The 12,481-nt window shown below is 39.0% G+C and overlaps 1 protein-coding gene across 1 annotated transcript in view; it reads left to right on the top strand.

Moving 5' to 3' along the window:
- Positions 1 to 666: 666 nt before the first annotated feature.
- LOC111862601 (26S proteasome regulatory subunit 10B) overlaps positions 667 to 12,481 on the top strand; it is a 13,025-nt gene continuing 1,210 nt past the window's right edge. The window contains exons 1-8 of the mRNA XM_023848121.2: positions 667 to 911; positions 1,075 to 1,154; positions 5,118 to 5,157; positions 6,732 to 6,967; positions 7,808 to 7,957; positions 9,780 to 9,903; positions 11,051 to 11,151; positions 11,554 to 11,716. Coding sequence (XP_023703889.1) covers positions 818 to 911; positions 1,075 to 1,154; positions 5,118 to 5,157; positions 6,732 to 6,967; positions 7,808 to 7,957; positions 9,780 to 9,903; positions 11,051 to 11,151; positions 11,554 to 11,716 — 988 coding nt within the window. The 5' untranslated portion in view covers positions 667 to 817. The remainder of the gene's footprint in view (positions 912 to 1,074; positions 1,155 to 5,117; positions 5,158 to 6,731; positions 6,968 to 7,807; positions 7,958 to 9,779; positions 9,904 to 11,050; positions 11,152 to 11,553; positions 11,717 to 12,481) is intronic.

Here is a 12,481-nt window from a genome sequence, read left to right as displayed (position 1 = left end):
ATTCTTGCCATTAAGTGGAGGATTTTTTTTGAGACCTATAGAACTGAAAGGAGGAAATATAAAACACACTGTACCAGCAGCGTGTTTGCTTCATAATTTTCTACGTCTCAAAAACTGTGATGAAAAGTACAGGGAAGAACTGCTACGAGTGGAGCCACTGGAAGGAGAAATGTTCCCTATCCAGCCTTTACGTCTCCCAAGGGCGGCAAACATTAGCTACGCCATTAGAGAGCGGGTTGTTGCGTACTTCAACTAGATGACTGCCCCTGGAATTCATGTTAGTGAACGGAACTTGTGCATAGCCTACACTAAGAATGCCCACAGTTACTGTATAATTAACCCTATATAAATATATACAGATTTTTCTACTTGCTGTCTCTGTTCATTGTTAACAGCCAATTCCTTCCACTTTCTATCCTTAGCACGTGAATCCTTGTACATCGGACGATGAGTATCGTACAATAAAGCATTTTCTTTGACGAAATCTATTATTTGTTCCATTTGGTTACCCATGTCTATTCACTTACGTATAGATACTGATTGAGTGTGAGTCATGGCCAGCTGGTTATCGGGTGTCAAAGATTCCCGAGTGTCGCGGCTGTGTGCGCGGTCCACTCGGTAAACAGCCGCTCTCGTCCCGAGTGCAATATCGTCCCGAATCGTATCGCGTCTGTGTGTGGGAGCCTTTCGGGCCATCTGTGTTGTCCGTGGTCAAAGTCAACACGGATACCGATCTGTGTAAGCTGCTGCGTTGATCTATGACATCGATGAAGTCTATGAAGTGTATGAACCGTATGAATTTGTATATGCTGGGAACATGGCGTCTACTGAACCTGTAAGAGGAAAATCATTAATTGATTATAGAAAAAAACTCCTTGAACATAAGGAAGTAGAGAGTCGGTTGAAAGAAAGTATGCATTTTTTATAACTGCTTCCTTTTCTTGACAAGTATTATTTGATAATGCATGCTTATTTGAATTTTGAATGAATGTTTATGATATTGCCGAATCATCTTTGTGACAGTATTTGATTACGTATTTATTTACTTATTACATTGTGTTGGTTTCATTACAGTGAGAGAGCAGTTGAAAGAATTAACTAAACAGTATGACAAATCGGAAAATGATTTGAAGGCATTGCAGAGTGTTGGACAGGTTAGTATGTCCTATGTTTGTTTCCACAAATTGGCCCTCGAATACTTTTTAGGCAGGAGGCCGTCGGGTTTTTAATTGTTAGGTTGTCATATTTGGTGAGGAACACACGCTGGTTGCGTATTTGCAGATATATGTAATTGGGGTAGAGTTATGTTGTGGGTTTGAGGTTCTTAGGTTATATGAGTGCTGATTTAGATCAGTTGGTTCAGGAACGGAATGTTTCCTAGGATTCAGGCAGGGGTAGAACGAAATACACAACTGTAGATCGATGCCATTTTGTGTCATATGTGCTCTGTGGAGAGGTAAACTTTTCTTAAGTTTACCTGAGTGGAGTCAGTTTGTTCATGTTCTTTTTTGCATGCATGTAGAGAATGAATGTAGCATATTTGGAGCAGTGCAGTGTTGAAAATGGTTACAAATTATGTTTTGGATGATGATAAAGTGGTCATAGTTTTTAGTGGATGATTCATGTGCTAGGTTCACCAGGGTGGTATGGTGCTCTTGTGGTTAGCATGACTGTTCATTGTATAGTCACTGATGACAGCATTGCTGCAGGAGTATAGAAACAGCCCTATTTAGAGTCACCAAATAAATGATGGTCATTTTCAACTTTGAGATATAACTGAATACCACGATTTCATGGAAGTGTGTAGTGACAATACTACTACAGAATTCAGGTGACATATATCGACTATAATATCCATAGAAGTATTGTTTAAATTCCTATATCAGCAGCCCCATCTGCTGTTCTTATGTAAGCTTCCCCTCCCATTATCCTGTATCCTAAGACTGCATTCTTTCACATCTGATGGAGCACCTAATACAGCCTGATGAAAGAGCATTCTTGTTCCCATGCCCTAGACACCCTTGTGAATTGTATGTTGGGATTTGGGAATGTAAGCTTAGGATGAAAGGTACTATTTCTGGCCAAACCTTCTTGATGGCATATCTAGAGCCCTGGAATTTGGTAATTGAATCCAGTATCAATGTTTATATCAGTGATAAACTCTGTTAGGTTATGTTAGTTCAGATTATGCTATTTTAGGTTAATATGATATACAACTTTTTATTAAGACTGTCACAAGACAACAATACGGAGTTCAAGGCTAAATTAGCTATGCTGTGCTACCCTGTGTTGTTGTGTTGTGATGGTCTTAATAAAGAGTTGTATATAATAACAGAACAGGATGCATGAAATGCAAATGATATACTTATTTCAGGATTTCACTACTGATATTACATATGTCAGTAAGCTTACTGAAGTCATCCAGTGACTTGATGGGGCTTGGCATGCTTGCAGGAGCATGGAAGGGAAGTTACATGTGCCTTAGTATTTTTAATTATTTCTACAGTGTTATGTGCAACAATTTATTAAATCTTAATAAAAGCTAGTCACTTCAAAAGTTTTCAAGATATGTTTCAAACAAACTGGTCATCATCAGGTGTTAAAAGTTGTGGGTGAGGAAGCTGCCGTCTTTCTGCGTTGATGTTTAGTTGCTGATACTTGTTTTCAACTAACACTAAGTGAAAAGTGCAACACGATGCTACAATATAATATTACATGTTTTTATTTATTTATTTCGTCTCTATAGATCATTGTTACATGATATAGGACATTGGCTGATTACAATAAGAGAATAAAGATACAATACTTAAAATTGTTTACAGTAGATTACAGTAGTTAAGATTTCATATAGTGTAAGGTGGAATCCATATTAGGTCCCCTCGGCATGTCGGCTTCCATATGTCCTATTGTACCTGTACTGGTGATCATGCTTATGGAGAATTTGATGGAATGAGGTGCCTGCCTAATGTGGTATTTTACTATGCTGCTAGTTAGAAATACTTCCATTAATGTATGTAGCCACGGCATGACTTGTACTGGACATTTCCAGTTAGCATATTGCTTATTATAATAAGGTTATGAATTTTTGTCAAAAATATTTCCATATACAAAAAATATAGGAAAAACGACTCCCATAATGGAAGAACCATATGATACGCGAGTTTGATTTAAGACACATAAGATGAATACTCTTAACAAGTTTTAGTGTATACAAATTTTATTATAGTTGATGATGAATGTACATTTTAATAATTTTATGAAAGACACATGATGGCAAGCAATGTAAGAGCTTAGAGTAAATAAAGCAGCTGAAGATGGCACAATGTTGCCAAAACATGTAGTGAAGTGACATGTGAAATTGAGTGCACTACGAGACGGCCATTACATATATATCATGGATTTCCATGAAGTATTAGTAAGAAGAAAAAATAGGATATGAATATGGAATCCAGTGGCAGGCTCTCGTGAAGACAGTACTGAACTTTCAGGTTGCATAATGTCTGTGGAATATCTTGGGTAGCTGAGTGTCTCTTAGCTTCTCAGGAAGGACCTTGCTTGATGAGTGATTTAATTGCTCTGTAAGGAAACAGATTATTCCATATTAACCACATGGAAATGTCCAATAAGTGAGATGAAAGAGTGACCGGTGAGTTTCATGTTTTGGACTGAGAAAATGATAGTTCTTTCAGTGCAGCTGTAGTGAGTTGTGTTTAAGACATATCAGAATCCAAGTGTATAGTTCTCAATATGTTTACTTAATGATTTAAGTAATCTTCTCACTGTATGCTACAGAGCAAGTTGGTTGAAGTGATAATACTCTTGGATTGTACTGGAGAGGTGCTCACTTTAAATCTTGACTGAGACACTGATGTCCTGACTGGGTTTTTTGTCCTTTTCCTAGGTCCTTCCAGGCAGGTTATGTGGTTGTTCCTCAATTTAGGACATGATTGCTTCCTTACACATCCTTTCCATTTCATTATTCATCATAATCTTATCAATTTATGCCATATGGTTGGAGTGCCTGACAGTTGTTCAGTAAAGATAAGTAGGACTTAGCGTATGCTGTCTAAATGCCCATTCTTTCCCTGGATTTTTCAAAACTTGACTATACTGAAATAATGAAATTGCATATTATGACAGACTGGTAAATATATATTCCCATTGATGAATGCAATATTATTTACTGCTGTGGTGCAGCATAGCAGTCGCTTGATGCATTAAATTGTTGCAACAAAACAGCAATGGATATGATGGTTGTTGTGCTATAAAAACTGGTTACAGTCATGCATTAACTGAACTGGCAGTGGAAAGAGAATTGGACAGAGATATGTACATTAGTGCTCTCAGTAAACAGCTACATGGGTCTTTTTTGCTCATTTTGATATATTAACAGTGTTTATTGGGATGTGTACTAATATTGGAGCTGGAATAGCTCAGTATAGCAGTGGGCTATGGGGTGGATGGTTGGGGTTCAATTCCTGTCAGGGAAAGGAGATTTTTCTCTTTACCACAAAGTCCAGACCAGATCTGGGGCTCACCCAGCCTCATATCAAATGTATGCAAGGGGTAAAGTGGCTGGGACCTGAAGCTGACCACTTAACTACATCTAGTGCTAAGAACAAGAATCATGGCACTATGCTTTCACACCCTGTGTGTCTTTAAGGTATAGTGCTTAATTAATTAAGCACAGGGAGAACTTTGTTTGATCATGTAATACTGTCAGAATTAAAGACCTTTTTCGTTTCTTGTAATGCAACATACTGTTATGTTTCTGTAACAAGTTTCAATTGACAGGCTTGCTCAGCTTTATGTATAATGTAATCTGATTTATGCTGTGTTTATCTGTGGTATAACAGGTATAAATAAAACACAAATTTTGAGAGCTCACTGGTAGATGAGCCTATTGGCTGCTTGCTAAAGAGATTCAGATGTGTGGCGATTGTACTGTAACATTCCTACATTTCTCGCTCAATATAATATGGTTTTAAATTTTCCTGACAACTCCATTGGTGTTGGATTAATTTAAGTAGATCAGAAAGGTTACAGATGTTCTTGTTAGTTACTAAATAAGACACAAGTACTGTAATTGGTGTTAATAATAATTATGTCTGTTTCAGATCGTTGGTGAGGTTCTGAAGCAGTTAACAGAAGAGAAATGCAAGTATTGTTTCATTATATTTAGTTGCCCAAAATGTACTTTGCTATGTGGGTAATGCTGGATGGAGGAAAAAACAAAGAATATGTACGTTATAAGATTACATTAGGTTTGATTTATACATAAGAAGTTAAAGTTATGCCTGTGTATGTAATTAAACACTATGCAATGAAGGCATATGGGGGAGTGGAGGTATAGCTTTACACATCCCTGCAGCTCTGCCACTGTAGAGACAACCTCTGTTGCCCATTGGATATGAGGCTATGCGAGCCCTATGGACGAGAGAAATCTTTTGCCCTTCCCAGGTATTGAACCCCAGCTGTCCAGTTTATATAATTTTAAGGACACCATAAATAGAGTCGTACAGACAAAAAAATGGGGAGCGTGGGATGTACCTTCTTAGCCTAGTAAAAAAGAAAAAGTAAAGCTATCCCTGTAACAGGCTGTGAAGGCTCACAGGGTTGTGAGACGTCACGGCTCCCACATTTTCTAGACTCGCAGATGGTGGTGTGATTGTTAGCCTTACACACCAGCCACCCTTTACCTCCAGGAAGATTCCTGGTGCTTATTTTTGTTAGTGGTTGGAAGGATTAGATAAACTGAAAAAAAAACAGTGACATCAGAATCAAACCTGCGACCTTCCAGCTTGTAGCGTAGCGCCTCAACCAACTGTACTACAGGAGTCTGCTGTAGTGTAGTTGGCTGGGGCACTATGCTACAAGCCGGAAGGTTGCGGGTTTGATTCCCAGTGAGGTCATTGGATTTTTCCAATTGACCTAATCCTTCCAGCCGCACTATGGCCCTGGAGTTGACTCAGCCTCTAACAGAAATGAATATCAGGAATCTTCCTCGGGTAAAGGGTGGCTGGAATGTAAAGCTGACAATGTCACCACCATCTGTGAGCCAATTGTGTAGAAAATGTGGGAGCCTTGACCTCTGAGAGCACTCTGGGCCTCCATGGCCTGTTACATGAATAGCTTAACTGCTTAGCATAGTGCCACAGAAGTTTGATTTGCCAGAGTTGACATTTATGAGGACATCTTATGAAAAACTGTTCCTTAGAAGCTTCCAAAAATGAAATAGATTTCAGTGAAGTGGCTTGTGTTAAATTCATGTAGAATGGGTTGCAATGTTAACCTTTTCTACTGACAGTTTCAAATTAAATTATTATTATTTAATTTGTTGCTTGTAGTTCATTAGGGAATATTTGTTGTATGAAATGATAGGCTTCAGTAATTCAAGTCCCATGTAAAACTTTGTTATATATTTTGTCCTCATATATTGCAGCAAAAGAAAATCTTTGCTATCTTTCTGTACTCAGATCCCACTTAAAATAGTGTGTTCATTGATTATGTGTGGTAAATTGAATAGGATCAGGAAGGAAGCAGTCTTGGCATTCACACGGAATAATTGTGCATGACCATAAGTCTTTGTTAGGATAGCTTACACAATTAAAGCTTCAAAATAGTATCTCTGCATCACATTCCAGACATGCTTCTGCTGTTTGGTTTAATCCTGTTGCATTTACAACTGTCCCCAGTAATTATGTAGCTCATATAATATTGTTTCTTTATAGTTATTGTAAAAGCAACAAATGGGCCTCGATATGTGGTGGGATGCCGTAGACAGCTGGACAAAGCCAAGCTGAAATCTGGAACAAGAGTTGCCCTGGATATGACAACTTTGACCATAATGAGATATCTTCCTCGAGAAGTAGACCCTTTAGTCTATAACATGTCACATGAGGATCCCGGTGATGTTACGTACTCAGCCATTGGAGGTCTTAGTGAGCAGATCCGAGAGCTCCGAGAGGTGTGTGCATGTGCAAGTTGTTGAATTCTGAATGGGTACTGATTGTTACTGTACAAGAATTAGCCATAATTTCACACTACATTTTAGTTGAAATTATCAGAAATACTTGCATATAATTTAGATCTGTAAACCATGTCAAATATATCAATTGTTTTAGTCTGATACTGGAGGAAAGTATCAACACAAGAAGCCAGTCTCAGTGGCCGTGCAGTCTAGGCTTGAGTTGTCTTCCCCTGCTTGAACACAGGTCGTGGGTTCGAATCCCATTCAAGGCATGGCTGTGTGTGTGTGTGCGCGTTAATCCTGCATGCGGGTAGTGGCCTTGCAATGGGCTGATCCCCTGTCCAAGGAGTCCTGCCGACTGTGTATAGGATTAAGAAACTGAAAAAGAGGCCAAGAGTCATAGAGGAAGAAAGGAAAGAAAATCAACACAAGAAATGACAAGAAATGTGAATTTTATTTGCCCTGAAGATTTCATAGCAGTTGGCAAAATCACTTCAAGTTACATGAAAGGTGGAGAATTTTGTGTGTAGCTGTGGAATGAATATCTTCTTAAGGATTCCATTCCATGGAATTACTTATTATGTATAGTCTTTGGAGACTAGCGCAAAAGGATTAATACGGGGACATATGTTTTGTACCTACAAATATGCAGTCGGTGTAGTGTTAGCTTTCTCATAGGAAATGAACAAATTTTGTCATCCTTGATGTTGTAAAACTGAATATTTTTTCTCAGAAGATGCTGCTGCTTTAATTCATCTGCTGCTAAATATAAAACAAGTATTGTGGGGTATGTAAATTAATGGAGTTGTTTAAATAGAATCATGTTGTGTGTTGCAGGTGATAGAACTTCCCCTGCTGAATCCTGAGCTCTTCCAGAGGGTGGGAATCACACCACCCAAAGGCTGCCTCTTGTATGGTCCTCCTGGCACAGGAAAGACTCTACTAGCTCGAGCTGTTGCCAGTCAACTTGATGCAAACTTTCTTAAGGTCTTTCCTGTTTAGTGAACTAATAGTTTGGTTAACTGATAATGAGGTGGCTGCTGGATTGTCCCATGTTTCAGATTTCACCACGTTCACGTATATCTGAAATGTCTGTTTTCTGTAATGTAAAACATGATATTTTAAAATCTTATTACTTTCTGGGGTACATAGTAGCGTAGTTGGTTGAGGGGCTATGCTACAAGCTGGAAGGTAGTGGGTTCAAGTCCCGATGAGGTCATTGGATTTTTTTCAATTGACCTAATCCTTGCAGCCGCACTATAGCCCTGGGGTCGACTCAGCCTCTAACAGAAATGAGTACCAGGAATTAATGAAATAATTTTCCTGGGAGTAAAGTGCGGCCGGCGCGTAAGGCTGACAACCTTACCGCCATCTTTGAGCCGATTGTCTAGATAATGTGGGATCCTCACCGTTTCCAACCCTATAGGCCTTCACGGCCTGTTACAGGGATAGCTTTACTTCTTTATTAGTTTCTACCATTTTTGGCACATTCACAGCAAAAAGTTTTAAAAGTATTCCTATTTGTTTGCCATGTTTGTCTGTCCATATGTAACAATTCAAGAATCTCTGATCCCAGATGGGGAAATCTTAGGTAAGCTATAGCCTCAGTCACATATGGTATGTGAGACTGATTCTTTTTTTCTGGGCACCTTATACAGTTTGGATGCTGGTTAATGTCAGTTTAAACAAGTGTCCTTTCAGGTGACACTGTCCTGTAAATAGTCCTGTCACCCATCTAAGAATGATCATATTTAGTTCCAGTGCTTCCTGATTCTTTTGACAGGTGGTTCTTGTAGGACACCCTGTATTTTAGTCCTGTTATGGATTCCCAGTACTTTTAATGGTGTCCATTCAGTCCTTGACAGCTATCTTGGCAACTCCTACTGTGATGTGGCATGCTGATTTAGGTCCTAAAAATGGACCGATCCAAATGTTACCAGTTGGTTGGCAATTTCATTACTCTTGATTCATCTGTGACCTAATACCCACGTCAGTTGAAATTTGTTATGATCAGCCAGTTTCATTAAGAATTAAGAATTATTAGCTTTGAGTTGATTTGGTAATTGTCAAGTGCTTTAATTGCAGTGTGACTGTCACATTGAATGCAGATGTTTCTGTAATTGTAGCTCCTATGTATATTGTGCTGTGGATTCTTTGAAGGCATAAACTTCTGGCTGGAATGCCGTGGTGTACTGCCCAAGTCTGAAGCAAAGCTTTCTCATTATGCCATATCCCCACACCACATCCCCAGTGCCATCATTTATCTTGGAACTGTCTGTGTACCCCACACATCTACCCTTGCTGTTGGATTGAAACCCAGTATCTCACTAAATATTTATCAGAGAGGAATACATTGGAGAGAAAAATTAAAACCCCATTTTATGCTCAGTATGCTTTTCCAGTGGTTTTTAAGATAATAAACTAAAGGAGGGAAGATCTCACAATTATTACAATTCATGCATTTCCTCGCCTATTATTTTTAGGTCATGCCATAGCTCAAGCGGTTAGTCACTGGCTTCCCATCACGGCGGCCCGGGTTCGATCCCAGGTCTGGTCAAGTGGGATTTGTGGTGGACAAAGAGGCGCTGGGGCAAGTTTTCATCGAGTACTTCGGTTTCCCCTGCCAATCTTCATTCCACCAATTGCTCCACAATCACCCTCATCTATCATCTGGGGTTGGTACAATAGGCCAGAAGTGACCACAGTACAAGGGACTTAGTCCCACCCCACTAGCAATAAAAAACTCTCTTTTTAATGTCCACAGTCCACCAATTGATTGTAATGTGATTTGTGTTTTCTTTGCATTCAGGTAGTGTCAAGTGCAATTGTGGACAAATATATTGGAGAGAGTGCTCGTTTGATCCGTGAGATGTTCAATTATGCTCGTGACCACCAGCCATGTATCATCTTCATGGACGAGATTGATGCAATAGGTTTGTTCTTCCAGTTTTCAGCGTGAGAGTAAACTAACTTTCAACTTTAATTTTGTTGTCCTTTCATGTGTGCAGATTTACATTGGAATCCACGAAGTAGATGCATCGTCTTTAATTCTAGTCATGACACATCTGGGAGTTTAAGCCACCCTTTGCTGTTAATATATTTTTAATAATTGCTTATAGTAAGTAGATGATTGGTGGTGGATGGAATGTCCAGGGTGCAGTACCTAGCAGGGTGTTTGAACATTGCACCTTCACCACCAGTTGGTACAGTGAGGGAATGCTTTCTTACACTGTGAAGGTTGCAAATGTGTGAAGTTGACATTGTCATATATGGTTACCTGATGTGATACTTAGTTATATAAATAAATTTCTGTCTAGTGAAGTCAGTATTATTGTATATATTATACAGATAGTGTACACATCGTATCTTATGCTTTTGTACTGGGTTTTGATCTGTTACCCTCTAATGAAGTCATAAACAAACTGAAAACTTTGTGTTCTATGAAGAATGTCTATGTAGAAAATTACTGTGACTGAATTTCAGTGAATCCATTCGCAAATTGTGACAGAAAATTATGCTAGCTAGCCAACTTAAATATTTTAAAATGTATTATATAATCCTGGGGGTACATGGTAGCATAGTTGGTTGAGGCACTATGCTACAAGCCGGAAGATTGCAGGTTGAAGTCCCGATGAGGTGGATTTTTTCAACAGACCTAATCCTTCCAGCTGCACTATGGTCCTGGGGTTGACTCAGCCTCTGACAGAAATGAGTACCATGAATCTTCCTGGGGGGGTACAGGGCAGCTGGCACGTAAGGGTGACAACCTCACCACCATCTGTAAGGCGATTGTTTAGAAAATGTGTGAGCCTCGATGTCTCACAACCCTATAGGCCTCCATGGCCTGTTACAGAAATAGGTTTAGCTTTTTTTTTTAATTGTATAATCCTAAAAGTAATCAAAGTGGAACCATTTTAAGAGCCTAAGTGGGCTTAACTTAAATTTACTAATTTTCATAACACAGAAGCTGTTTTGTGTCAGAACTTCAGGAATATTTCCAAACCTTGACAGTACTCTTATAGATCAGTTTATTCAAATTCCTGTATATACATACTCACTTTGCTCTAAATTTTTCTACAGGAGGACGGCGATTCTCAGAGGGAACATCAGCTGATCGTGAGATTCAGCGCACTCTTATGGAATTATTGAATCAAATGGATGGCTTTGATTCATTAGGACAGGTAAAATGCTTATACTGTGGGCAATAGCAGTGTTTTATGTAAAGAACTGTGCATGTAGAATTATCTTGTTTCATAATTTTGCTGTCATTAATTCAGGTGGATTTTGCATCATTATTTATTACCCACACAGTCAGTATAAAACATACATGAATGGAAATGCAGATGGGCTAACTAGAATGCTGAAGTAAATATTTATAATCTCTACAAATTTGCATGTAATACGTGGTTTGAAATGCAGATAACCATGTGGTCTAAATGTAAGGTGCTGGACATCTGTGCTGAATATTTTGGATCTTAGACCTATTGGATTCAGTGCAGGTTTCCTGTATGTCTTTCCCATATCTCATGTTTGACAAAGATGAGAATTTCTGAATGTCCATGAAACTTTTTGTGCAATATAAGGTAAAAATCATCATGGCAACGAACCGTCCAGACACACTGGATCCTGCGCTGCTTCGGCCAGGCCGTCTGGATCGAAAGATTGAAATTCCCTTGCCCAATGAACAGGCTCGTTTGGAGATCCTCAAGATTCATGCTGGACCTATTGCCAAACATGGGGAAATTGGTGAGTACATGTTCAAGAGAATCAGGGATTACATGTGGACAATTGTGACTTTTTATTTATATAGTGAAACTTTCCTGAAAAAAATTCTTCTTTAATTACAGTATCATTACAAGAAACTCCATTGTTGTTGTTATTTTTTTTCATTAATGATATAAATGACATTAACGCATTGTAGTTAGTTTCCCTTCTCACTTTTGCAGTATTACAGGTATTTGGTTCACATCAAGGGCACTACAGTTGGCTCAATTACTTAACTGTTCAGCGTGGTTTGACATGTATGTTTCGTCAGGTATTTAAATCGTCTGCGGGGGTTCGACGTCTATGTTTCGTCCAGCTGCACACCTATGTTATAACGCCCATAATAATTGATGGTTTTGCTGTAGATTGTTAGATTTTTCGCTGGCCTGTTGTCAGTAGAACAGAGTATAATAAGCCACGAGTTTAGCTGCGCTAAGTCATTGTTACATATGCCTGTCTTGCAGCAAAATTCCTGTTGCTCTTGGGAGAGGTTTCGTCATTGAAACTGCTATGACTAGCGTGTTTTCTTTCCTATGAAGTTATAAACAGCAGAGACGTGATATGTGCCGTGCTGGCCACACTAACACACTCAATTGGAATTCTTAGAAGAGGGATGTCCAAAAATTTATTCTTGCAAGATCGATTGATTTCGCACAGTACATAGCAGCGAGTTCTTGGAAAAACGTCACGAATTAAGGCAGAACACTGTGGTCACCCCCTATGACGATACTGGTGTGTGTGGGGGGG

Source organism: Cryptotermes secundus, unplaced genomic scaffold (genome assembly GCF_002891405.2).
Source record: "Cryptotermes secundus unplaced genomic scaffold, Csec_1.0 scaffold1813, whole genome shotgun sequence".
Lineage (NCBI taxonomy): Eukaryota > Metazoa > Arthropoda > Insecta > Blattodea > Kalotermitidae > Cryptotermes > Cryptotermes secundus.
This window is presented reverse-complemented; position numbering and strand designations above follow the sequence as displayed.